Raw genomic sequence first — 24163 nt, 5'->3', positions numbered from 1 at the left:
GAATCTACATATTTTCAGTATGTCAGACCCTATCCAGGAGTGTGTGGGGTACACAGTGTGTCAGGACCCATCCAGGAGGTGTGGGGTTACACCAGTGTGTCAGGGACTATCCAGGAGTGTGTGGGGTTACACAGTGTGTCAGGGACTACATCCCGGAGTGTGTGGGGTTACACAGTGTTCAGGACCTATCCAGGGAGTGTGTGGGGTTACACAGTGGGTCAGGGAATCCAGGAGTGTGTGGGGTACAAAGTGTGTCAGGACCTACCAGGAGTGTGTGGGGTTACACAGTGTGTCAGGACTCTATCCAGGAGTGTGGGGGTTACACAGTGGTCAGGGACCATCCAGGAGTGTGTGGGGTTACACAGTGTGTCAGGACTCTACCAGGAGTGTGTGGGGTTACAGTGTGTCAGGACCATCCAGGAGTGGTGGGGTTACACAGTGTGTCAGGGCCATCCAGGAGTGTGTGGGGTTACACAGTGTGTCAGGACTCTATCCAGGAGTGTGGGGTTACACAGGGGCAGGGACCATCCAGGAGTGTGTGGGGTTACACAGTGTGTCAGGACTCTATCCAGGAGTGTGTGGGGTTACACAGTGTGTCAGGGTTCTATCCAGGAGTGTGTGGGGGTACACAGTGTGTCAGGGACTCTATCCAGGAGTGTGTGGGGTTACACAGTGTGTCAGGGACATCCAGGAGTGTGTGGGTTACACAGTGTGTCAGGGACCATCCAGGAGTGTGTGGGGTTACACAGTGTGTCAGGACCATCCAGGAGTGTGTGGGGTTACACAGTGTGTCAGGGACCCATCCAGGAGTGTGTGGGGATACACAGTGTGTCAGGGACCATCCAGGGGGTGTGGGGTTACACAGTGTGTCAGGACCCATCCAGGAGTGTGTGGGGGTTACACAGTGTGTCAGGGCTCTATCCAGGAGTGTGTGGGTTACACAGTGTGTCAGGACTATCCAGGAGTGTGTGGGGTTACACAGTGTGTCAGGGACCCATCCAGGAGTGTGTGGGGTTACACAGTGTGTCAGGGACCCATCCAGGAGTGTGTGGGGTTACACAGTGTGTCGGGGACCCATCCAGGAGTGTGTGGGGTTACACAGTGTGTCAGGACTCTGCCAGGTGTGTGTGAGGCATTACTGCATACACAGTCTCCCCAGGAGAGTACTGGATTTCACAGATCTGATACACTGCAAAGCCTTGTACAATTAACGCCTGGAGAAGCTGAAATAATGCAGTGTAATGGTTCTAGTGTACGTCAGAGATCAATTGATCTGTGAACAACTATCTGCCTCTTTGGTTCTCCTCGTTTTACCTGGCACTAAACATTATTCCCTTATCATGTATCTTTACAGTGTAAATGGCTCGATTATAATCACGTATTGTCTTTCTGCTGACTAGGCACAATGCAACTAAAGCTTCTTGCTGTACTTCGGTTCAAGTGACAATACACTAAACGAAGCTAAATTAAACCAGAATTATAATTAATTAATTAACGAGATTAAAACTGACGAAGGAGCAATCCATAGTGAATTCCCATGTCTGTCCCAATAATTCAACCTTTGATCTTCTGATTTCCAATTCTGCAAAGCTCTGCACATAGTTTCAGTATGACATCAATTCTAACGTAATTGGTGTGAACTGTACATTTCAACACTCACCTTCCATATGAGAGGGTAATTCAGTTAAACCTCCGATGATGTTCATGTATTCTTGTGGATCAGGACCTGTTCAAATCAACGAGCATTCATTAAACCAGACGAATAACATTGTTAACTTCAGTGTTTCAATGTGATATTCAGTTCAGTGTGTTGATTTACCGTACCGAGCTCCTGGATTTCTTTCAGTATTTTGTTCAGCTTCGGCAATTCGTTCTGCATTTTCACAAAGGATTCCCACATCACCCGCCGGGCACGGTTACCCTTCTCCATCACCAGACTGAGGAAGAGTATGGAACTGTCTCTGCGGTTTCCCTTTGCCACGAGCTCAGCGACACTCTGTGAAAAACAACAATGAATATATGGGGAAGTGAATGAGACAATGCTGTTCAGTGATGGGATATTCTGGAAGTTTTGAGCATGGTGACAGGCATTGGTCTGCCTCTTCATACACCCATGACACTGTGCTGACAAACTGTGTACTCCCAGAGTCCTGACAGTGCGAAACTCGCACAAAGAAAGCACATCAGCGCCTCTACTTCCTGAGAAGATTACGGAGAGTCGGTATGTCAAGGAGGACCTTCTCTAACTTCTACAGGTGCACAGTAGGGAGCATGCTGACTTGTTGCATCGTGGCTTGGTTCGGAAACTTGAGCGCCCTGGAGAGGAAAAGTAGTAAACACTGCGCCAGTCCATCATCGGCTCTGACCTCCCGTCCATCGAGGGGATCTATCGCAGTCGCTGCCTCAAAAAGGCTGGCAGTATCATCAAGGACCCACAACCATCCGGGACACTCACTCATCTCCCCACTACCTTCAGGTAGAAGGTACAGGAGCCTGAAGACTGCAAAGACCAGGTTCAGGAATAGCTGCTTCCCCACAGCCATCAGGCTATTAAACTCGGCTCGGACAAATTCTGAACATTAATAGCCCAAGGTGAACAGCCGGAAGTGTTTGTGCATGTCGGTACAGAAGATGTCGGAAAGAAGGGGATGAATATTCTGCAGCATGACTTTAGAGAGCTTGGAAAAATGCTGAAAAGCAGGACCTCCAGGGTTGTTATCTGCCGTTTGCTTCCAGTTCCTCATGCTGCGAGAGCAAGAACAGGGAGATACGGGACCTGAATGTGTGGCTGAGGAACTGGTGCAGGGGGCAGGGATTTAGATTCTTAGATCACTGGGATCTGTTTTGGAGTAAGGAGGGAACTGTACAAAAGGGACGGATTGCATCTTAACAGGTGGGGGACCAGCATTCTGGCAGGCAGGTTTGCCACTGCTACACGGGTGGTTTTAAACTGAATAAGGGGGGTGGGGTGTCAATGGGATAGTCGAGGATGGAGTTAAAGGGAAAGAGATTAAAGGGATGGTTAATGACCCCAGAATTAACGGGAAAGGAAGCTCACAAAGGGATAGGAGAGTATGGCCAAGTGTAATAGGGATCGATGTGAAAGGTGAGATGCGTAAGGAATTAAAAGTATTGTATATGAATGCGCGAAGTATAAGAAGTAAAGTAGATGAGCTTGAGGCTCAGTTAGAGGTTGGTAGATATGACATTGTGGGGATTACTGAGACTGGCTGCAGGAGGATCGGGCCTGGGAACTTAATATTCAGGGTATACATCCTATAGAAAGGACAGGCAGGTGGGCAGAGGAGGAGGGGTAGCTCTGCTGGTGAGGGATGGAATTCAGTCCCTTGCGAGGGAAGACATAGGGACTGACGAGGTAGAGTCACTGTGGATTGAGTTGAGGAATTGTAAAGGCAAGAAGACACTAATTGGTGTTATTTACAGACCCCCAAATAGTAGCCCGGATGTAGGGTGTAGTTGCAGCAGGAGTTGAAACTGGCATGTAACAAAGGTAATGCCACTGTGGTGATGGGGGATTTCAATATGCAGGTAGACTGGGAAAATCAGGTTGGTTCAGGACCCCAAGAAAGAGAGTTTGTAGAATGCCTCCGAGATGGATTCTTAGAAGCAGCTTGTAATGGAGCCGACCAGAGAAAGGGCAATTCTGGATTTAGTGTTGTCCAATGAACCAGATATGATAAGAGAACTCGAGGTAAAGGAACCTGCTTGGAGGTAGTGATCATAATATGATTAGTTTTAATCTGCAATTTGAGAAGGAGAAGTTAAATCGGAAGTGTCAGTGATGCAGTTGAACAAAGGGACTATGAAGGCATGAGAGGAGGAGCTGGCCAAGGTAGACTGGAAAGGGATCCTAGCAGGAATGACGGTGGAACAGCAATGGCAGGAATTTCTGGGCATAATCCGGAAGACGCAGGATCATTCATTCCAAAAAGGAAGAAGATTCTAAGGGGAGTAGGCAGGCAACCGTGGCTGACAAGAGAAGTTAGGGATAGAATAAAACTAAAAGAAAGATAGATAACACAGCAAAGAGTATGCCGGAAGCCAGAGGATTGGGAAACTTTCATAGGACAACAGAAGGAAACAAAACAGGCAATATGGGCTGAAAAGATGAAGTATGAAGGGAAGCTGGCCAGGAATATAAAGAAGGACAGTAAAAGCTTCTTTAGATATGTTAACGGAAAAAGAGTAGCAAAGTGAAATGTGGGTCCCTTGAAGGCAGACACGGGTGAAATTATTATGGGCAACAAGGAAATGGCAGAAGAGTTGAATAGGTACTTCGGATCTGTCTTCACTAAGGAAGACACAAACAATCTCCCAGATGTACTGGAGGACAGAGGATCTAAGGGGGTTGAGGAACTGAAAGAAATTTTCATTAGACGAGAAATAGTATTGGGTAGGCTAATGGGACTGAAGGATGATAAATCCCCTGGGCCTGATGGTCTGCATCCCAGGTCCTCAGGGAGGTGGCTCTAGAAATAGTGGATCGCATTGGTGATCATTTTCCAATGTTCAATAGATTCAGGATCAGTTCCTGTGGATTGGAGGATAGCTAATGTTATCCCACTTTTCAAGAAAGGAGCGAGAGAGAAAACGGGGAATTACAGACCAGTTAGCCTGACTTCGGTGGTGGGAAAGATGCTGGAGTCAATTATTAAAGAGGTATAATGGGGCATTTGGATAGCAGTAAAAGGATTAGTCCAAGTCAACATGGATTTATGAAAGGGAAATCATGCTTGACTAATCTTCTGGAATTTTTTGAGGATGTGACAAGTAAAATGGATGAAGGGGTGCCAGTGGATGTAGTGTATCTAGACTTTCAGAAAGCCTTTGATAAGGTCCCGCACGGGAGACTGGTGACTAAAATTAGAGCACATGGTATTGGGAGTAGGATGTTGACATGGATAGAAAATTGGTTGGCAGACCGGAAGCAAAGGTAGGAGTGAACGGGTCCTTTTCAGAATGGCAGGCATTGGCGAGTGGAGTGCCGCAAGGCTCGTGTTGGGGCCGCAACTGTTTACCATATATATTAATGATTTGGAAGAGGGAATTAGGAGCAACACTAGCAAGTTTGCGGATGACACAAAGCTGGGTGGCAGTGTGAACTGTGAAGAGGATGTTAGGAGGTTGCAGGGTGACCTGGACAGGTTGAGTGAGTGGGCAGATGCGGGCAGATACAGTATAATATAGATAAATGTGAGGTTCTCCACTTTGGCGGCAAAAACAAGGGGGCAGATTATTATCTCAATGGGGTTAGGTTAGGTTAGGGGGAGGTACAGCGAGACCTGGGTGTCCTTGTACACCGGTCACTGAAAGTTGGCGTGCAGGTACAGCAGGCAGTGAAGAAAGCTAATGGAATGTTGGCCTTCATAACAAGAGTATTTCAGTATAGGAGTAAAGAGGTTCTTCTGCAGTTGTATATGGCTCTGGTGAGACCACATCTGCAGTATTGTGTACATTTTTGGTCTCCTAATTTGAGGAAGGGCATCCTTGTGATTGAGGCGTAGGTTCACCAGATTGATTCCTGGGATGGCGGGACTGTCATATGAGGAAAGATTGAAAAGACTAGGCTTGTATTCTCTGGAGTTTAGAAGGATGAGGGAAAAATCTTATAGAAACTTATAAAATTATAAAAGGACTGGACAAGCTAGATGCAGGAAAAATGTTTCCAATGTTGGGCGAGTCCAGAACCAGGGGCCACAGTCTTAGAATAAAGGGGAGGTCAATTAAGACTGAGGTGAGGAAAACCTTTTTCACCCAGAGAGTTGTGAATTTAGAATTCCCTGCCACAGAGGGCAGTGGAGGCCAAATCACTGGATGGGTTTAAGAGAGAGTTAGATAGAGCTCTAGGGGCTAGTGGAGTCAAGGGATATGGGGAGAAGGTAGGCACGGGTTATTGATAGAGGACGATCAGCCATGATCACAATGAATGGCGGCGCTGGCTAAAGGGCCGAATGGCCTCCTCCTGCACCTATTTTCTATGTTTCTATAATCTGTTTATTTGCACTTTATCAGTTCATTTATTCATGTGTGTATATGTTTATACAATGGTATATGGACACACAGATCTGTTCTGTATTCGTGCCTACTATGTTCTGGTGTGCTAAAGCAAAGCAAGAATGTCATTGTCCTATCAGGGACACGTGACAATAAACTCTCTTGAACTTTCTTGGACACATGGCAGTGTCCGAGAACACAGCAGAGTACAGCACGGGAACAGGCCATTCAGCCGATGATGGCTGTGTTGAAATTGATGTGAAATTGATCCAATTCCTTTTGACCTCACATGGACGGTACCCGACGTTGCGTCGAAGGACGAGAAGCCGAAGCAAAGAAGTGGAAGCCAAATAGCGGAATGGAAACAAAGCCGAAACGCCAACGAACCAAAAGGGCGGGACGACTAAAAGCCAACTAACTGAAAGGCTGCGTCGCCTGAAAGCAAACTCACCGAATGGCCGCTCTGCCGAAACGCCACCTAACCGAAAGGCTGTGTCGCCTACAGGCCAACTAACCGAATGGCCGCTCAGCCGAAACGCCACCTAACCGAAAGGCTGCGTCGCCTACAGGCCAACTCACCGAATGGAGACGGGACGGTGGGGGTCATTTTTCCACACAAGCCATTATTTTACTTTTCGGCAGAGCGGACTCGGTTAGTTGGCTTGTACGCGACGCAGCCTTTCGGTTAGTTGACGTTTTGGCAGAGCGGCCATTCTGTGAGTTTGCTTTTAGGCGACGCAGCCTTTCGGTTAGTTGGCTTTTTGGCGTCCTGCCTTCTCGGTTCGTTGGCGTTTCGGCTTTGTTTCCATTCGGCTAGTTGGCTTCCACTTCTCGTCTTTCGACACCACGTGGCATCAAACAGGAAATTAGAAATGTGTGCAACAAAGGTAAAACAGTTATAATGGGTGACTTCAATCTACATATAGATTGGGTGAATCAAACTGGCAAGGGTGCTGAGGAAGAGGATTTCTTGGAATGTATGCAGGATAGTTTTCTAAACCAACATGTAGAGGAACCAACGAGAGAGCAGGCTATTCTAGACTGGGCATTGAGCAATGAGGAAGGGTTAGTTAGCAGTCATGTTGTGCGTGGCTGCTTGGGCAAGAGTGACCATAATATGGTTGAATTCTTCATTATGATGGAGAGTGACATGGGTAATACAGAAACAAGGGTTCTGAATTTAAAGAAAGGTAACTTTGAGGGTATGAGATGTGAATTGGCCAAGATAGACTGGCAATTGATTCGTAAAGGGTTGACAGTGGATATGCAATGGAAGGCATGTAAAGACTGCATGGATGCACTACAACAATTGTTCATCCCAGTTTGGCAAAAGAATAAATCAGGGAAGGTAGTGCATCCGTGGATAACAAGGGAAATCAGGGATAGTATCAAAACAAAAGATGAAGCATTCAAATTAGCCAGAAAAAGCAGCCTACCAGAGACCTGGGAGGAATTCAGAGTCCAGCAGAGGAGGACAAAGGGCTTAATTGGGAAAGGGAAAATAGATTATGAAAGAAAACTGGCAGGGAACATAAAAACTGACTACAAAAGCTTTCATAAATATGTGAAGAGAAAAAGTTTAGTTAAAACAAATGTAGGTCCCTTGCAGTCAGAAACAGGTGAATTGATCATGGGGAACAAGGACGTGGCAGACCAATGGAATAACTACTTTGGTTCTGTCTTCACTAAGGAAGACATAAATAATCTGCCGGAAATAGCAGGGGACTGGGGGTCAAATAAGATGGAGGAACTGAGTAAAATCCAGGTTAGTCGGGAAGTTGTGTTAGGTAAATTGAATGGATTAAAGGCCGATAAATCCCCAGGGCCAGATAGGCTGCATTCCAGATTATTTAAGGAAGTAGCCCCAGAAATAGTGGATGCATTAGTGATAATTTTTCACAACTCTTTAGATTCTGGAGTAGTTCCTGAGGATTGGAGGGTAGCAAACGTAACCCCACTTTTTAAAAAGGGAGGGAGAGAGAAAACGGGGAATTACAGACCAGTTAGTCTAACATCGGTAGTGGGGAAATGCTAGTTATTAAAGATGGGATAGCAGCACATTTGGAAAATGGTGAAATCATTGGACAAAGTCAGCATAGATTTATGAAAGGTAAATCATGTCTGACGAACCTTATAGAATTTTTCGAGGACGTAACTAGTGGGTGGATGTGTTATATCTGGACTTTCAGAAGGCTTTCGACAAGGTCCCACATAAGAGATTAGTATGCAAACTTAAAGCACACGGTATTGGGGCTGAGACGGCACTCCGGTGAGGGCGGCCCACCGCGAGGCTGAGATGGCGCTCCGGTGAGGGCAGCCCGACTCGGGGCTGAGACGGTGCTCCGGTGGCTGAGGCGGCGACCTGAATCTGGGGCTCGGCCGCGGACCAGTGGACGACATCGTCGGGAGCTCGCAGGTCACAGGCTGATGCCTGTTTTCCGGAGCTCCCGCGGCAACAGCTACGTCCGCTGGACTGGAGGGCGGCAGCTTCGACCACCCAAAGCCGCGGAGCTTGAACCGGCCCTTTCGCAGAGCTCGGTTGAGCCGCGGGACTGACCATCGCCCGGTGGGGTAACAACATATCGCCTCAGCGCAGAGGGAGAATGAGGAGGAAAGGGGCAGTAACTTTAAGACTTTTGCCTCCATCACAGTGAGGAGATGCCTGGTGAACTCACTGTGGTGGATTTTACTTTGAGTTTATTGTGTCTTTTGTTGTTTATTATTATATGTATGGCTGCAGGCAACGACATTTCGTTCAGACCGAAAGGTCTGAATGGCAAATAAAGGATCTAATCTAATCTAATTGGGGGTTCAGTATTGATGTGGATAGAGAACTGGCTGGCAAACAGGAAGCAAAGAATAGGAGTAAACGGGCCCTTTTCACAATGGCAGGCAGTGACTAGTGGGGTACCGCAAGGCTCAGTGCTGGGACCCCAGCTATTTACAATATATATTAATGATCTGGACGAGGGAAGTGAATGTAACATCTCCAAGTTTGCGGATGACACGAAGCTGGGGGGCAGTGTTAGCTGTGAGGAGGATGCTAGGAGGCTGCAAGGTGACTTGGATAGGTTGGGTGAGTGGGCAAATGGATGGCAGATGCAGTATAATGTGGATAATTGTGAGGTTTCCACTTTGGTAGCAAGAACAGGAAAGTAGACTATTATCTGAATGGTGGCCGATTAGGAAAAGAGGTGATGGGTGTCATGGTACACCAGTCATTGAAAGTAGGCATGCAGGTGCAGCAGGCAGTGAAGAAAGCGAATGGTATGTTAGCATGCATAGCAAAAGGATTTGAGTATAGGAGCAGGGAGGTTCTACTGCAGTTGGTGAGACCACACCTGGAGTATTGCGTACAGTTTTGGTCTCCTAATCTGAGGAAAGACATTCTTGCCATAGAGGGAGTGCAGAGAAGGTTCACCAGACTGATTCCTGGGATGGCAGGACTTTCATATGAAGAAAGACTGGGTAGACTCGTCCAGAACAAGGGGTCACAGTTTAAGGATAAGGGGGAAGTCGTTTTCACACAGAGAGTGGTGAATCTGCGGAATTATCTGCCACAGAAAGTAGTTGAGGCCAGTTTATTGGCTATATTTAAGAGGGAGTTAGATGTGGCCCTTGTGGCTAAAGGGATCAGGGGGTATGGAGAGAAGGCAGGTACAGGATACTGAGTTGGATGATCAGCCATGATCATATTGAATGGCGGTGCAGGCTCGAAGGGCCGAATGGCCTACTCCTGCACCTATTTTCTATGTTTCTATGTTTGTTTATATTGTAGATTTTAGCAAATGTACTTTTGTTTATTTTATTTGTCAATTGAATGATAAGCGAACAGTTCAATGTCTAATAATTCAGCAGGTCAGACAGCATCTGCATAAACAGAGTTATTTTGTGCAGCACATTGTGTGTTTTTGTAAACCAGCAACTGCAGTTCCTTGTGCTGATGCCCAATGTCCTCTGTGGTTTAATGAACTGAACTAAATGTGACCAATGAGACTGATGGCACGTGAAGTATTATAGTTTCAGATTCTGGTTTACAAGTTGACTGCCCCCTGACCGTTGTGCTAAGGTGCATGTGTAGGAAGAACAGCTGGATCAGAATGGACATTTCTCAGAAATCCCCAGGTCACAGGTTGTATTCCTGATACCAGATCTACAGGACACAAACTGATCGAAGATCAGTGCCTCCATTGCACTGTTCAACCCAGGGAATGCGAGGTGAGTGGGACTGACATTGGTCACTCTTCCCCCCTCGATGCCGTCAGTTGTGTGACAGGAAACAGAAGTCAGCGTGATCCTTCCACTTACCCTGAGTTCTTGGCCACTGAAACATCCCTGTCGTCTCATCATGGAGCCAAGACTTTCAACCCCTTCTTCAATCGCTTGTTTCAGTCTCTCCCGATAGAATTTTGTCAGTTGGAACAATTGGTAGTCGCTCCACTGTGTCAGGAGCTCAAAGTATGTAAGAGTTAGATCTGTGTATTCAAAGAGAGAAACTAAACAACATCTGAATCAGTCCCCTTGGCTCCAGCTACAACAGCAACCCTCATCCTGACTGTTCCTGCCCCCTAATTAGAATGATCAAAACAGAATATCAGAATAAGACAATGTGCTGGAGGAACTCAGTGGGTCAACCACCATCTCTGGAGAATATGGATAGGTGACATATGCGGAGAAGGCAGGGATGTGGGGAGAAGGCAGGCACGGGTTATTGATTGGGGACAATCAGCCTCTTTTTCTCACAGAGAGTGGTGAGTCTGTTGAATTCTCTGCCTCAGAGAGCGGTGGAGGCCGGTTCTCTGGATGCTTTCAAGAGAGAGCTAGATAGGACTCTTAAAAATAGCAGAGTCCAGGGTTATGGGGAGAAGGCAGGAACAGGGTACTGATTGGGGATGATCAGCCATGATCACAGTGAATGGCGGTGCTGGCTGAAGGGCCGAATGGCCTCCTCCTGCACCTATTGTCTATTGTCTAAAAACACAGTAGACAAATGCACTGATGAAGAGGTGCAGGTGCACTTATCACCTGAGGCAACACTGTGGGTGATGCCAGGTAATCTTCCTAGGATTATCTTCCACAAGCATGAACCACCCAGTTTACTCATGGATAATGGACGCGCATTGCAATTGCTCTCCTTCAACCTAGTCTGTCCCACCCATCACCATCGCTCCACTCTCTGTGGCCTCATGCTCCCTGGCTTCAATGATACTTTGTCATGTGTACACAAGTTCAGTGACCATCCTCCTATACACCACGATAACACAAGTTCAGTGACCATCCTCTATACACGAGGATCAGGAGAGGAGTAGATACACTATCTATAATATCTAATAGATAAATGCACAGTCTTTTTCCCAGAGGAGGGGAATCAAGAAACAATGATATAGGTTTCAGGTGGGGTCGGGGATTTTATGTTAAAATCGGTACATGGATAGGTTAGGTTTAGAGGGACATGGGCCTTACGCAGGCTTGTGGGACTATAGTAGATCGGCCATGTTGTTTGCCGTGTCCAAGGTGGGGCTGAAGAGCCGTGTTCCATGCCGTGTGCCTCTATGACTCTGACGCACAACTTGGACCATAATAACTCCCAACAGTGCAGACTACACAGAGTCCAAACACAAGAGTCGCCACGTTTCATGCACCATCTTATACTCTTCACTTTCTCAGAAAGCCTCTCCCCAGTCACTGCATTAATTCACATCTGAATCTTCAATGACGATTCATCGCCTCTACGATTACTCCCTCTGTCCTTTCAACTACTGCCTGCAGATGTTAACATTCTCTCTTTCTCAGTCCCTTCCTTAATCCCCTATCCTTCTGACCTGTGGACCATGCATTAGATGCAAACCAGATATCAAGACAACATTTATATTGTGAAGAATTCTGCAACACACCTGTGTCCATCCTTGTTGTTGAGGTCACTGGAGCCGCAGTCCTGTTTCCAACTTCAGCCGTGGTGTGGATAGGTGTTACCATATTCTGCTGCTCTGCTGTAAACCGAATAATAATAGTGGGATTAGACAGTGGTTAAGACAAGAATGAAAAGATTGCCGTGAACTGTGAACCACTACCCACCACGATCAATCTCCCGGTGTTGGGGGTGACTAAACCCGTTGGGAATGTGTCCAGGAGCAGCTCCGTGTTTGGGAACTGGAGATGCAGATGGATGACCTAGAGATCATCCGAGAGACCCTTTGGACAAAACCAACAGCAAGGTGGTCACGACCAAAGACCGGGATGAAAGGATGTGGGTGACCACCACGACCTCTAGTCGGCAAAGGCTGTAGGTGACCATTCTTTGTGGCCATTTCCTTTCCAAACAGGTCGCAGTTTTGGAGACTGTTAGGGGATGACCAGTCAGGGAGGAGCAGTAGTATCAGGCAGGATGAGACTCCGTGCCTGGCAAAGCCATAGTGGTAGGATACACATCTGTTGGGGAGAGGGGAGGGTGGTGGACAGGAGATTGTGTGGAAACAATCGAGACTGCAGGATTGTGTGTTGCTTTATGGTGTGCCAGGGTCCAGGATGACTCGGAGCGGCTACTTGATATTCTCAAGGGGGAGAATGAGCCAGAAGTTGCTGTGCATGTTGGCACAAATGACATAGGACGTTAGGAAATTGTAAAATAACAGGGCAGTGAACTCCGTAGTACTCCTTGTGCTACGTGCTAGTGAGTGTAGGAACAGGGAAAGAAACACAGGTGAATGCGTGGCAAAGGAGCTGGTACAAGGGGCAGGGATGCATACTTTTGTACCACTGGGACTTCTTCTGGGGCAGCCGTGACCTGCACAAGAGGGATGAGTTGCACCTGAACCTGAGGGGAATGCCAATATTGTGAGCGGCAGCTCCCACTGTCTCCATCACAAGAAATAGACTGTACACAAAAAAGCTGGAGAAACTCAGCGGGTGCAGCAGCATCTATGGAGCGAAGGAAATAGGCAACGTTTCGAGCCAAAACCCATCTTCAGTCTGAAGGGTTTCGGCCCGAAACGTTGCCTATTTACTTCGCTCCATAGATGCTGCTGCACCCGCTGAGTTTCTCCAGCTTTTTTGTGTACCTTCGATTTTCCAGCATCTGCGGTTCCTTCTTAAACAAGAAATAGACTATTGACTGACGTCTATTACTAACCCACTGACTCCCAAAACTATCTCGACTACACTTTTTCTCACCCTGCTTCCTGCAAAGACTCTATCCCTTACTTCCAAATCCTCCGTCAGCGCCCAAGATGAGGTATTCCATACTAGAACATCCGAGATGTCATCATTCTTCAGGGAACGGGGGTTCTCCTCTCCCATCATAGAAGAGGCCTTCACTCATGTCTCCTCATTACCCCCAGCTCCGCCCTTGCCCTTTCCATTCGTCAGAACAAAGACAGAGTCCCCCTCGTCCTTACCTTCCACCCCATCAGCCATCGCATACAACACATAATGATCCAAATTTTCCACCACGAGCCACATGTTCCCATCTCCACCCTTGCCGCCTTCCCTCTGCAACTCCATGATTAACTCATCCATTCCCACCCAAACCAAACCCTCCCCAGGTACCCTCTCATGCAACCGTAGAAGACGCAACACCTGTCCCTATACCTCCCCGCTCGACTCTGTCCAGGGACCCCGACAGTCCTTTCAGGTTAGGCAGAGGTCAACTTGCACCTCCTCCAACCTCATCTACTGTATTCATTGTTCAAGATGTCGACTCTAAAGGGATTGCCCCACTTGGGCGTCATTTGCGTGTCACGCAGGTGGCGCGTGAAGGTTTTGTCAATCTCAAAATCCTGTGGCGCCGCTCGCGCCACTGCCGATGTCACCACGCACCATGCGCGCATCACTTGATCAGGCGTAAATGACGTCACGTAAATGACGACCAAGTGGGACAGGGCTTTAAATAATCGTAAGCTTGCATCTGAGTAAAATTGATTTCCAAACGCATTGAGAGTTTACGATTATTTAAATGGTAAATGGAGCTTCAGAAGCGTGTTCATTTTGCATGTTAAAACCCACCCGAGAACCATGGGCGATTTTGCAATTTTACTGACGGGTTTCTAACTTTTAATACTTTTCATCTAACAAATGAATAAAGATAACAAAGCCAATATTGCCACTTTTGATGAAATGCAGCGAGCAAACGCGGTAATTCCCGATATTTTGGATCTTTAAATCTCAACGAAAAATGTCCGCAATCAACTTCCGCCTTTTTGGCCCCTTCAGCTCCCTCTTGTATTTACCTTAGTTTCTATCTTTTTTTTGACTGTAAATTTAGGTAGCTGTTCCTCACGGTCACCCCGACCGGCTCAGTTAATTGCAGCTCAAAAACTGGCCGTTTTCGATGTTTTTAACGGGTGTGAAAGTGCGTGTTTTCCCATTCACTAACATGTACCGGAAGTGACGCTTGTCCCCCAGTTAAAATTTTCGGTCACGTGAGTGGGGATTTACGCTCCAGTGACCTTACGTGAAATCACCCTATTGGTCAAGAACCTTGTCAGAAAAACTTTCCCATTTCCCCTTGCCCTAACCTGTATGGTTTTTTCCTTCTCTGTCCCTAGTCTTCACCATTCTGCAGCATCCACCCCCCCTCCCATTTCACTCACCTGCTCCTTGGAGGGGACTCGATGATTCCTTGTTTGATGAATCTCGGTCATGATGGATTTCGTCACTTGATTCAGTTCCAGGGGCGTGAACCACGTCTCCTATTCCTCTTTCTCGGGACTGACATTGTTCCCTTTCCTCTTCGGCGGGTTCACATTCCATTGAAGTTCTGCTTTCAATCCGACTTTGCTTTTCTGTCGTTGTTCCTGTGTTCTGACCATCGTTCTTTGATGAGGTGCCTGGCCAAAGTCTTTTGAGGACCTTGCCCACTTTAGTTAATTTCCCACCTGAAAAATAAAAACATAAATTGCAGTTGCAGAGCAATTTCAAATTGAGAAAACCACAGGTTGGGAATAGCCGGTAGCAATCTGAGCTGACATTCTGGGGGAAGTGGACTTAATGGTCATCTTAGAAATAGAGCAAGCTAAGCCATTTGACCCAACTTAACTAAAATTACCCATCAAATCTAGTCCCATCAATCCACGGCTTGACATTTCATCTCTCTAAACCACTCTGTCCAAATGTATTTTGAGGAAAAGATTTAACAGGAATCCGACGGGTTACTTTTTCACACAAAGGGTGGTGGGTGTATGGAACAAGCTTCCAGAGGAGATAGTTGAGGCAGGAACTATCCTAACGCTTAAGAAACAGTTAGACAGGTTGATGGATTGAACAGGTTTAGAGGGATATGTGGCAAGGGCGGGCAGGTGAGACTAGTGCAGCTAGGAGGTGTTTTAGCGGTGTGGGCAAGTTGGGCCGAAGTTCCATATACCCACCACTGTGTGAAGATGTTAACCCTCGGGATCCTATTAAATGGTTCCCCTCTCACCTTAAGCCCTTAAGATTCTTATTCTCTGAGGAAAAAATACCTGTGCTAACACCCTATTTATTTACCCCTCGTCCCATGATTTTATACATCTCTAAGATCACTCTTCAATCTAAATATTTCATAATACTTTATTGTCACAAGTACCAAGGTAGAGTGAAACACTTTGTTGTGCACACAGATGGGTAAAATCATACAGCAGACCTCAACTAGGAGGGATAAATAAAGCCAGGATAATCACCATGAATTGTAACGGTCTAGAGACCACTGAGAAACACTGAGATCCCTAAAGTCAGCAGCACATACGAAGACGACATTTGGCATTCTTGACATCAGCTGCAGCACAGAAAGCAAGTGTAGGGAGGCCTTGTTACCAATTTGTTTAAGTTTAGTTAGAGATACAGCGCGGAAACAGGCCCTTCCTGCCCACCGGGTCCGCGCCTACCAGCGATCCCCGCACATTAACACTATCCTAGAACTGCTAGGGCCGAATTTTACATTTACCAAGTCAATTAATCTACATACATGTACGTCTTTGGAGTCTGGGAGGAAACCGAAGATCTTGGAGAAAACCCACGCAGGCCATGGGGAGAACTTACAACCTCTGTACAGACAGCGCCCGGAGTCAGGATCGAACCCGGGTCTCCGGTGCTGCATTCGCAAGGCTGCGCATAGAAATGAATATTTCAAGTATCAGCAGAGACTGGAGTGATTGAAGTCATCGTCCTTGAATCTGGGCCAGACATGCAGTGATTAATAGAGGTACAGAATACTATGAGAAAAGTAAGGTCAATGGAAAATAATAATAATACTAATAAATTGTATTTGCGGGCGCCTTTCAAAGTCTCAAGGACACCTTACAGAGAGAGAGAGAGAAAAAACATATAGTCGGAGAAAAATAAGTAATAAGGACATCACCAATACACAAATTAAAGACAGAAATCGCTCCAAAGACAAAAAATCAAAAACACAATGTGAAGCGAGAGCAGCGGCAGCTAAAGCGCGCCAGCGTCCACTCTCCCTTCCGACAGCCATCTTGGACACAGACTAACATATTCACTTACACACAAAAAAAATAATCATCCCCCCACAATGATTGCCACTGTGGGGGAAGGCACAATGTCCAGTCCCCATCTCCAGTTCTCCCAAAGTCAGGCCTATTGAGGCCACCGCTATAGTTCTCTCCATAGTAGAGGTGGTTAACACCAGGGGGCATGGATTTAATGTGGGGGCCATGAGATTTAGAGGATGATCTTTCAGGAAGAATCTTTCAGCAGTGATGGCTGCAGTCTGGGCCCCACTGCCTGAAGTGGTGCTGGAGGCAGGCACTCTGTCACAACATTGTAGGAGCACCTGGATGTCCATTCTAACTATAAGTTGATAGTAGACGACAGACCAAGTGCTCAGAAATGGGATTAGTGTAGAGATATTGACAGGAGGGAGACGGGACAAAGGCTCATTTCTGCGCACTGAATCTGATTCTGGACTCTGATATACTGACTTAACTTTGGCGGCAACTCAGATCATATGTTTCCAGAAAGAGTGCTGATTTATCGGACAATTCCTGCATCTGCCCACCTGTGACGGTGATGTCCCTGTAGATGTCAACTCTCTGGGCTCAGCCCCTTCCCTATTCCCACTTCCCTGTGAACCTCATTTCTTGCATCAGGTTTACACCCACTGTCAGAGCATCATATATATGTCACAGAAGGTTCACACACCTTTTTGTTTCTTTGATGTAGAGGCCACTGAATCACCTTCCCAGTTGCCACCTTCAGCCATGATGTCGACAGGCGTTCACAAACTCTGTAGCTCTGGAATAAACAATATTAACAGAACCATCAGGTGACAATTGAATGTGAAGGAAAACATTGCCTTGTGAACCAACAAACAGCATTACAGTGCAGCGGAAAACACCCCATCCAAACAAGATGGTAAACCCCTGCAAATTAACAAACATGAAAAGTAGACCACCAAGCTCTTCATGTCTGCCCTGTCATCCATAAGACTTTGCCTGATCTATCCAAGGCAGCAATTCATCATTTGTGCCAGACCCCTGAAGCTTTCAAACACCCTGATCACCGTATCACTATTCCAGACCAAACACGGCCAATCCCCAACATCCACACCTCACCTGTTTGGAGGCTTCAACTCACAGAGAAAGAGGAAAAATACCCACTGATGGGGAATTACTGTCACACTCTGCTGGCCCTATTCTTCCCACAACCCTGCCATCCGGGACAAAAGCTCCACCCCCCAACCTGTCAATGTCCGTTACCCGCACGGTCCTGCAGTCGACGTCCGCTAACTAGCGATAAATCCGCCGTTTCCCGGGGTTATTGGCGGCCGGAAGTTGCGGATCCCGCTCCCGCCGCCCCCTGGGGTTCCGCGCGGGGTTGGTTCCCGGGGCCGTTTCCGGGCGGAAAAGGGGATGAAAAAGGAGAGAAGCGACAAGATGGCGGCGGCGGGAGCGGGGGCGGGGTCACGTCACTGCGTCAGCGCGTAACGTCACCGCGTATGGGGCCGGTCGTCATCGCGCGGAGGGGTAGAACGTCACCGGGCCCGGCCCCTCCCCCCCCACCGCCTTCTCATTGACTTCAATGGAAGAAGTGCCCTGATCAAAGATGGCCGCCGCCTCTCCCTGGGCTTCAATGGGGTTGAACTGCCAATATCAAAGATGGCCGCCACACACTGGGATTCATTCAAGTTCAAGTTCAAGTGAGTTTATTGTCATGTGTCCCTGTATAGGACAATGAAATTCTTGCTTTGCTGAAGCACACAGAAAATAGTAGGCATTTACTACAAAACAGATAAATGTGTCCATATACCATGATATAAATATATACGCACATGAATAAATAAACTGGTAGTGCAAATAACAGAAAGTGGTTGCTAATAATCAGAGTTTTGTCCGAGCCAGGTTTAATAGCCTGATGGCTGAGGGGAAGTAGCTATTCCTGAACCTGGTTGTTGCAGTCTTCAGGCTCCTGTACCTTCTACCTGAAGGTAGCAGGGAGATGAGTGTGTGAACAGGATGGTGTGGGTCCTTGATGATACTGCCAGCCTTTTTGAGGCAGCGACTGCGATAAATCCCCTCGATGGAAGGGAGGTCAGAGCCGATGATGGACTGGGCAGTGTTTACTACTTTTTGTAGTCTCTTCCTCTCCAGGGCGCTCAAATTGCCGAACCAAGCCACCGGTCAGCATGCTCTCTACTGTGCACCTGTAGAAGTTAGAGAGAGTCTTCCTTGACAAACCGACTCTCCGTAATCTTCTCAGAAAGTAGAGGCGCTGATGAGCTTTTTTGATAATTGCGTTAGTGTTCTCGGACCAGGAAAGATCTTCAGAGATGTGCACCCCCAGGAATTTGAAGCTCTTGACCCTTTCAACCATCGACCCGTTGATATAAACGGGACTGTGGGTCCCCCTCCTACTCCTTCCAAAGTCCACAATCAGTTCCTTGGTTTTGCTGGTGTTCAGGGCCAGGTTATTGCGCTGGCACCATATGGACAGTTGCTCGATCTCTCTTCTAACTCTGACTCATCCCCATCAGTGATACGCCCCACAATAGTGGTGTCGTCAGCGAACTTGATGATGGAGTTCGCACTGTGGTTCGCTACGCAGTCATGGGTATAGAGTGAGTACAGCAGGGGGCTGAGCACGCAGCTTTGAGGTGCTCCCGTGCTGATTGTTATTGAGGCTGACACATTTCCACCAATACGAACAGACTGTGGTCTGTGGACGAGGAAGTCGAGGATCCAGTTGCAGAGGGATGCGCAGAGACCCAGTTCTGCGAGTTTGGTAACCAGTTTGGAGGGGATGATTGTGTTAAATGCCGAGCTGTAATCAATGAATAAGAGCCGGACATATGAGTTTTTGTTTTCCAAGTGGTCCAATGCGGAGTGGAGGGCCAGCGAGATCGCATCCACCGTTGATCTGTTGTGGCGGTACGCGAACTGCAGTGGGTCCAGGTTTTTGTCGAGGGAGGAGTTGATTTGCTCCATGATCAACCTCTCAAAGCACTTCATCACCACCGGCGTTAGTGCCACTGGTCGATAGTCATTGAGGCATGTCACCTTACTCTTCTTGGGCACCGGTATAATTGATGCCCTTTTAAAGCAGGTGGGGACCTCAGACCTCAGAAGTGAGAGGTTGAAAATGTCCGTAAATTCATAGACCTCAATGGAGAAGACCGCCTTGATCAAAGATGGCCGCTGCCCTCCCTCATAGACTTCAATGGAAGCTGTGCCAGTAGCAAAGATGGCCGCCGCCTCACTGTGCATCACCATCCCCTCAATAAACCAAGCCCAGCAAAAACGGTCTCCAGTGTGTTCCACCTCCATAATGCAGAAGCCACAAGAGAACCAAACATCTACCTGAGCAGGACCAAACTGAAGTATGTCCCCACTCCAACCTACCTGGGAGTGACCCTTGACAGGACCTTATCCTTCAAGGAACATCTCAAAAGAACAGCAGCTAAGGTGAAGTCCAGAAACAATCTCCTCAGTAAGCTTGCTGGCTCAAAGTGGGGGCGCAGCAGCCCCCACACTGTGCATTTCAGCACTAGCCCTTGCATTTTCTTCAGCCGAATATTGTGCCCCTGTTTGGTCCAGGTCGTCCCACACACACCATGTGGACACCCAATTGAACTCAACAATGAGGATCATCACAGGAACAATCCGCTCAACACCACTCCCCTGGCTCCCAGTCCTATCCAACATAGCCCCTCCACACAACCTCCGCTCAACACCACTCCCCTGGCTCCCTGTCCTATCCAACATAGCCCCTCCACACATCCTCCGCTCAACACCACTCCCCTGGCTCCCTGTCCTATCCAACATAGCCCCTCCACACATCCTCCGCTCAACACCACTCCCCTGGCTCCCTGTCCTATCCAACATAGCCCCTCCACACATCCGGCGAGTAGTCCTCACTCAAAGGATGCTCCAAAAGACCAAACACTCCCCTCACCTGCCAATTCACACGGACATCTTCAACCCACCCACTGCTCGACTTCCATCTAGACCACCAATTTGGAAGAACCCACCACCAGCTGATTTCACCATCCAATCAGCTTGGAAAAAGGAATGGGAGTCCAAGGACGTCCCAAATAAACATCTGGTGTCAGACCCCACCCTTCCGGTCCCTGGCAACAACCTCCCAAGGAAGCAGTGGACGACGCTGAATAGATTCAGGACTGGACATGGCCCCTGCTTGGCCAGCCTTCACAAATGGGGCAGCAGTCCAACCCCACGGTGTGCTTGTGGAGAGCAGCAAACAATGCAACACATCATTGAAGCATGCCCTCAACAAAGACTCAAAGGAGGACTTGTCACCCTTCATACAGCAGATCAAGAGGCAACTGCTTGGCTAAAGGACTTTGCATTCGCTAAATAAAATAAATGATCCAGAAACTTGCATCCCTGCCCTCTGCACCAGTCCTTTGGCCACGCATTAAAATGAATGAATGAATGAATGAAAACTTTATTGTCATTCAGATATACACCTAGACACAGTGCACCTTGAACGAAATTTTGTTGCATTTGACTCTCCAAATCAGGTAAATAGTAAAAGTAAAAGTGCTAGGTGCGTCCATAAAAATGCCTCATGTGGATGGTTCTGTAAAATAAATATATATAAAAAGTTTTTTAAAAAAGTGTCGATATTTAAAAAGTTCTAGCCTCGGTTTTGTTGATTGTTCAGTAATCTTATGGCCTGGGGGATGAAGCTGTTGCAGAACCTGGTTGTCCCGCTCTTCATGCTGCGGTACCTCCTCCCAGAGTTAAGCAGTATAAACAGTCCAAATTGTGGGTGTGTGGGGGCTCTGGTAATGCCCTTAGCTCTAATCAGACAGCGCTTGTACCCCATGTCCATGATGGAAGGAAGAGAAGTCCCATACAAGCTATTGCACCAATGCCGTCTTAGCCTAGAAGTGAATCTGATTCTGATTCTGATAATGAATACATATATAATACACTATAACACATATATATATATACATATACATATATATATATACACATACCTAGGTCATGTCATACCCGATGACTGAACGGATGACAAAGACCTCTACCGACAGCGCTGTAAAATTTATCTTCAAGCCAACATGCTTATAAGGAAGTTTTCTATGTGCTCTGATTCTGTGAAGTGTTCCCTGTTCAGGACCTACATCACACCGTTATATACTGCTCAATTGTGGTCTAATTATAAGAAAAAGAGTATGCAGAGGCTCAAGGTAGCATACAATGATGCAATGAGGTTGCTGCTTCGTGTCCCTAGGTGGCATAGTGCCAGTCAATTGTTTGTGTCCACTAGAGTGCCAACCTGTGAGGCACTCTTAACACAGCTGATGTTTAGTTTTATGTGTCGACTGGACAAGTCAGAGAACCACATAATTGAAGCCCTAGTCAGCCCTCTGTAAAGCTGCTATAGATTCACTTCTAGGCTAAGACGGCATTGGTGCAATAGCTTGTATATCTTATAGGCTAATATGCAATTTTTAATGTATCTTTGTATCTCCTTATACTGTTTGATGTGTTATTTTATTTAATTTTATTTATTTAACCTTTATTTAACCAGGAGAAGTCTCATTGAGATTAAAAATCTCTTTTACAAGAGAGTCCTGGCCAAGACAGGCAGCAGCACAGTTCCACAGTTACAGACAATAATTTAAAATCAACAGAGAACATATAAATAGAGTCACAGTCAGAACATCATCAAACAAAGCATGTACAGACAGAAGAGCCCGCTTCAACATCATTAAGAAGGGATTTAAATCTGTTTATAGAAACCAGCTCCTTAAGTTTCAGTTCATTCTGCAGCTGGTTCCATGCGAAGGGAGCAGCATTACTAAATGCCCTTTTCCCCCAGTTCAGTACGGACTTTAGGTACAGTTAGTAAGAACAAGTCCTCAGAGCGGAGCTGCTAAGTTCCTGTGCTTTTTCGAATGACATACTTCTGCAGTTATATGGACCTGTGTCTGAAATAAAGCTTTATTATTAATATATATAATACACTATAACACATATATATGTATACATATATAATACACTATGACACATATATATGTACATATATAATACACTGTAACACATATATAAACATATATAATACACTATAACATATATATATACATATATAATACACTATAACACATATATATACACATATAATACACTATAACACATATATATACATATAATACACTATAACACATATATATACATATATAATACACTATAACACATATATATACATATATAATACACTATAACACATATATATACACATATAATACACTATAACACATATATATACACATATAATACACTATAACATATATATATACATATATAATACACTATAACACATATATATATACATATAATACACTATAACACATATATATAAATATTTGTGAAACATGTGAAACATATAAATAATATAAATATATAAAGCACTAGAAAACATTGATACATTTATGTACCCAATAGAACCGGAAGTGGAGGAGCCTGGCTGGGGTGGAAGTGTCCTCAGTGCGGGGCAGGGAGATGGGGGGGGGGGGGGCGGGGGGTGGAAGTGGGTCACTATATATACACATATAATACACTATAACACATATATATACACATATAATACACTATAACACATATATATACATATATAACACACTATAACACATATATATACATATATAATACACTATAACACATATATACTAAACTTGAACCTATTCTCATGACATTAAACCAACACTACAAGATTGTAAAAGAACTTGAGGAACTTGCTGAGACAAGCACCGCAACTACAAAACAACTCATCACTGAGAACCAACGCCTATCAAAGTTATTGCATCAAATAACTGAAAAATGTACAGACTTGGAGGGACGACAGAGGCGTCAGAACTTAAGAATCGTGGGCATCCAGGAAGGCAGAGAGGGGACTCGTGACCCCCGTGAATTTGCTGCAGAAGTACTGAAAACAATTTTGAACCTGGATCAGGCGCCATTACTTGCCCGAGCGCACAGAGTGGGTCGCCCAAAGGTGGGCGACCGACCAAGAATAATGATAGTAAAGGTCCAATATGACCATGTATTGGATGACATGATGAGGAAAATTGGCAAAAGCAGAAATCTTGTATATGAAGGAGACAAGATTAGTGTATTCAGAGATTACCCCGTGGAAGTTGCTAAGAAAAGAGCGTTGTTCACAGAAACAAGAAGAATACTGAAGAACATAAAGAATCTGAGATATGGACTGTTATACCCCGCAACACTAAGAGTCAGTTACGAGAAGAAGGAATACTTCTTCAACAAGCACACGGAAGCATTTGAATTTGCCAAGAACATCGAGGACAAGATCAAAGATTGAAAAATATTCAACTCTTAACACCTACTCGGACACTGCTATCTCGCAGAGAAGATATGGAACTCTAAACTTTAAACTATTATATTTAAGAGTTGCCTAAAATTTGCAATAAGAATTGGGTATATTTCCTGCAACGGATATATATAAAACTAACATTCTAGTACTAACCTCTAACAACTATTAATAATCAAGAATATTAACTAACACTAACTAATGATAATAAGATTATTTAGATTATTTAAGAATTAATTAAAAGTATGAAATATAAGTAAAGTATGATTCAGGTATTTTATAATGAGAAATGTTTGATGGCCCTCTCTCTGATGTTTTCGTTTTTGATTATTCTTTGATAAATGTTTATATTATACAA

At 45.9% G+C, this 24163-nt stretch overlaps 1 protein-coding gene across 2 annotated transcripts; it reads right to left on the bottom strand.

Moving 5' to 3' along the window:
- Positions 1 to 1614: 1614 nt before the first annotated feature.
- Positions 1615 to 17228, bottom strand: LOC116970515. 2 transcript variants are annotated; one of them, XM_033017156.1, is made up of 6 exons: positions 17149 to 17228; positions 14604 to 14888; positions 11910 to 12002; positions 10324 to 10490; positions 1825 to 1996; positions 1615 to 1726 (listed from the first exon to the last, which is right to left on the bottom strand). In XM_033017156.1, the coding sequence occupies exons 1-6, from the start codon at positions 17207 to 17209 to the stop codon at positions 1650 to 1652; spliced, it is 855 nt and encodes a 284-aa protein (XP_032873047.1). In that variant the 5' UTR covers positions 17210 to 17228; the 3' UTR covers positions 1615 to 1649. The 2 variants fall into 2 exon arrangements, with proteins under 2 accessions (XP_032873047.1, XP_032873048.1); XM_033017157.1 differs by lacking the exon at positions 11910 to 12002 and having other exon boundaries at positions 1619 to 1726.
- Between the last annotated feature and the right edge of the window lie 6935 nt (positions 17229 to 24163).

This window comes from Amblyraja radiata, unplaced genomic scaffold (genome assembly GCF_010909765.2).
Source record: "Amblyraja radiata isolate CabotCenter1 unplaced genomic scaffold, sAmbRad1.1.pri scaffold_974_ctg1, whole genome shotgun sequence".
In the NCBI taxonomy this organism is placed as follows: domain Eukaryota; kingdom Metazoa; phylum Chordata; class Chondrichthyes; order Rajiformes; family Rajidae; genus Amblyraja; species Amblyraja radiata.
This window is presented reverse-complemented; position numbering and strand designations above follow the sequence as displayed.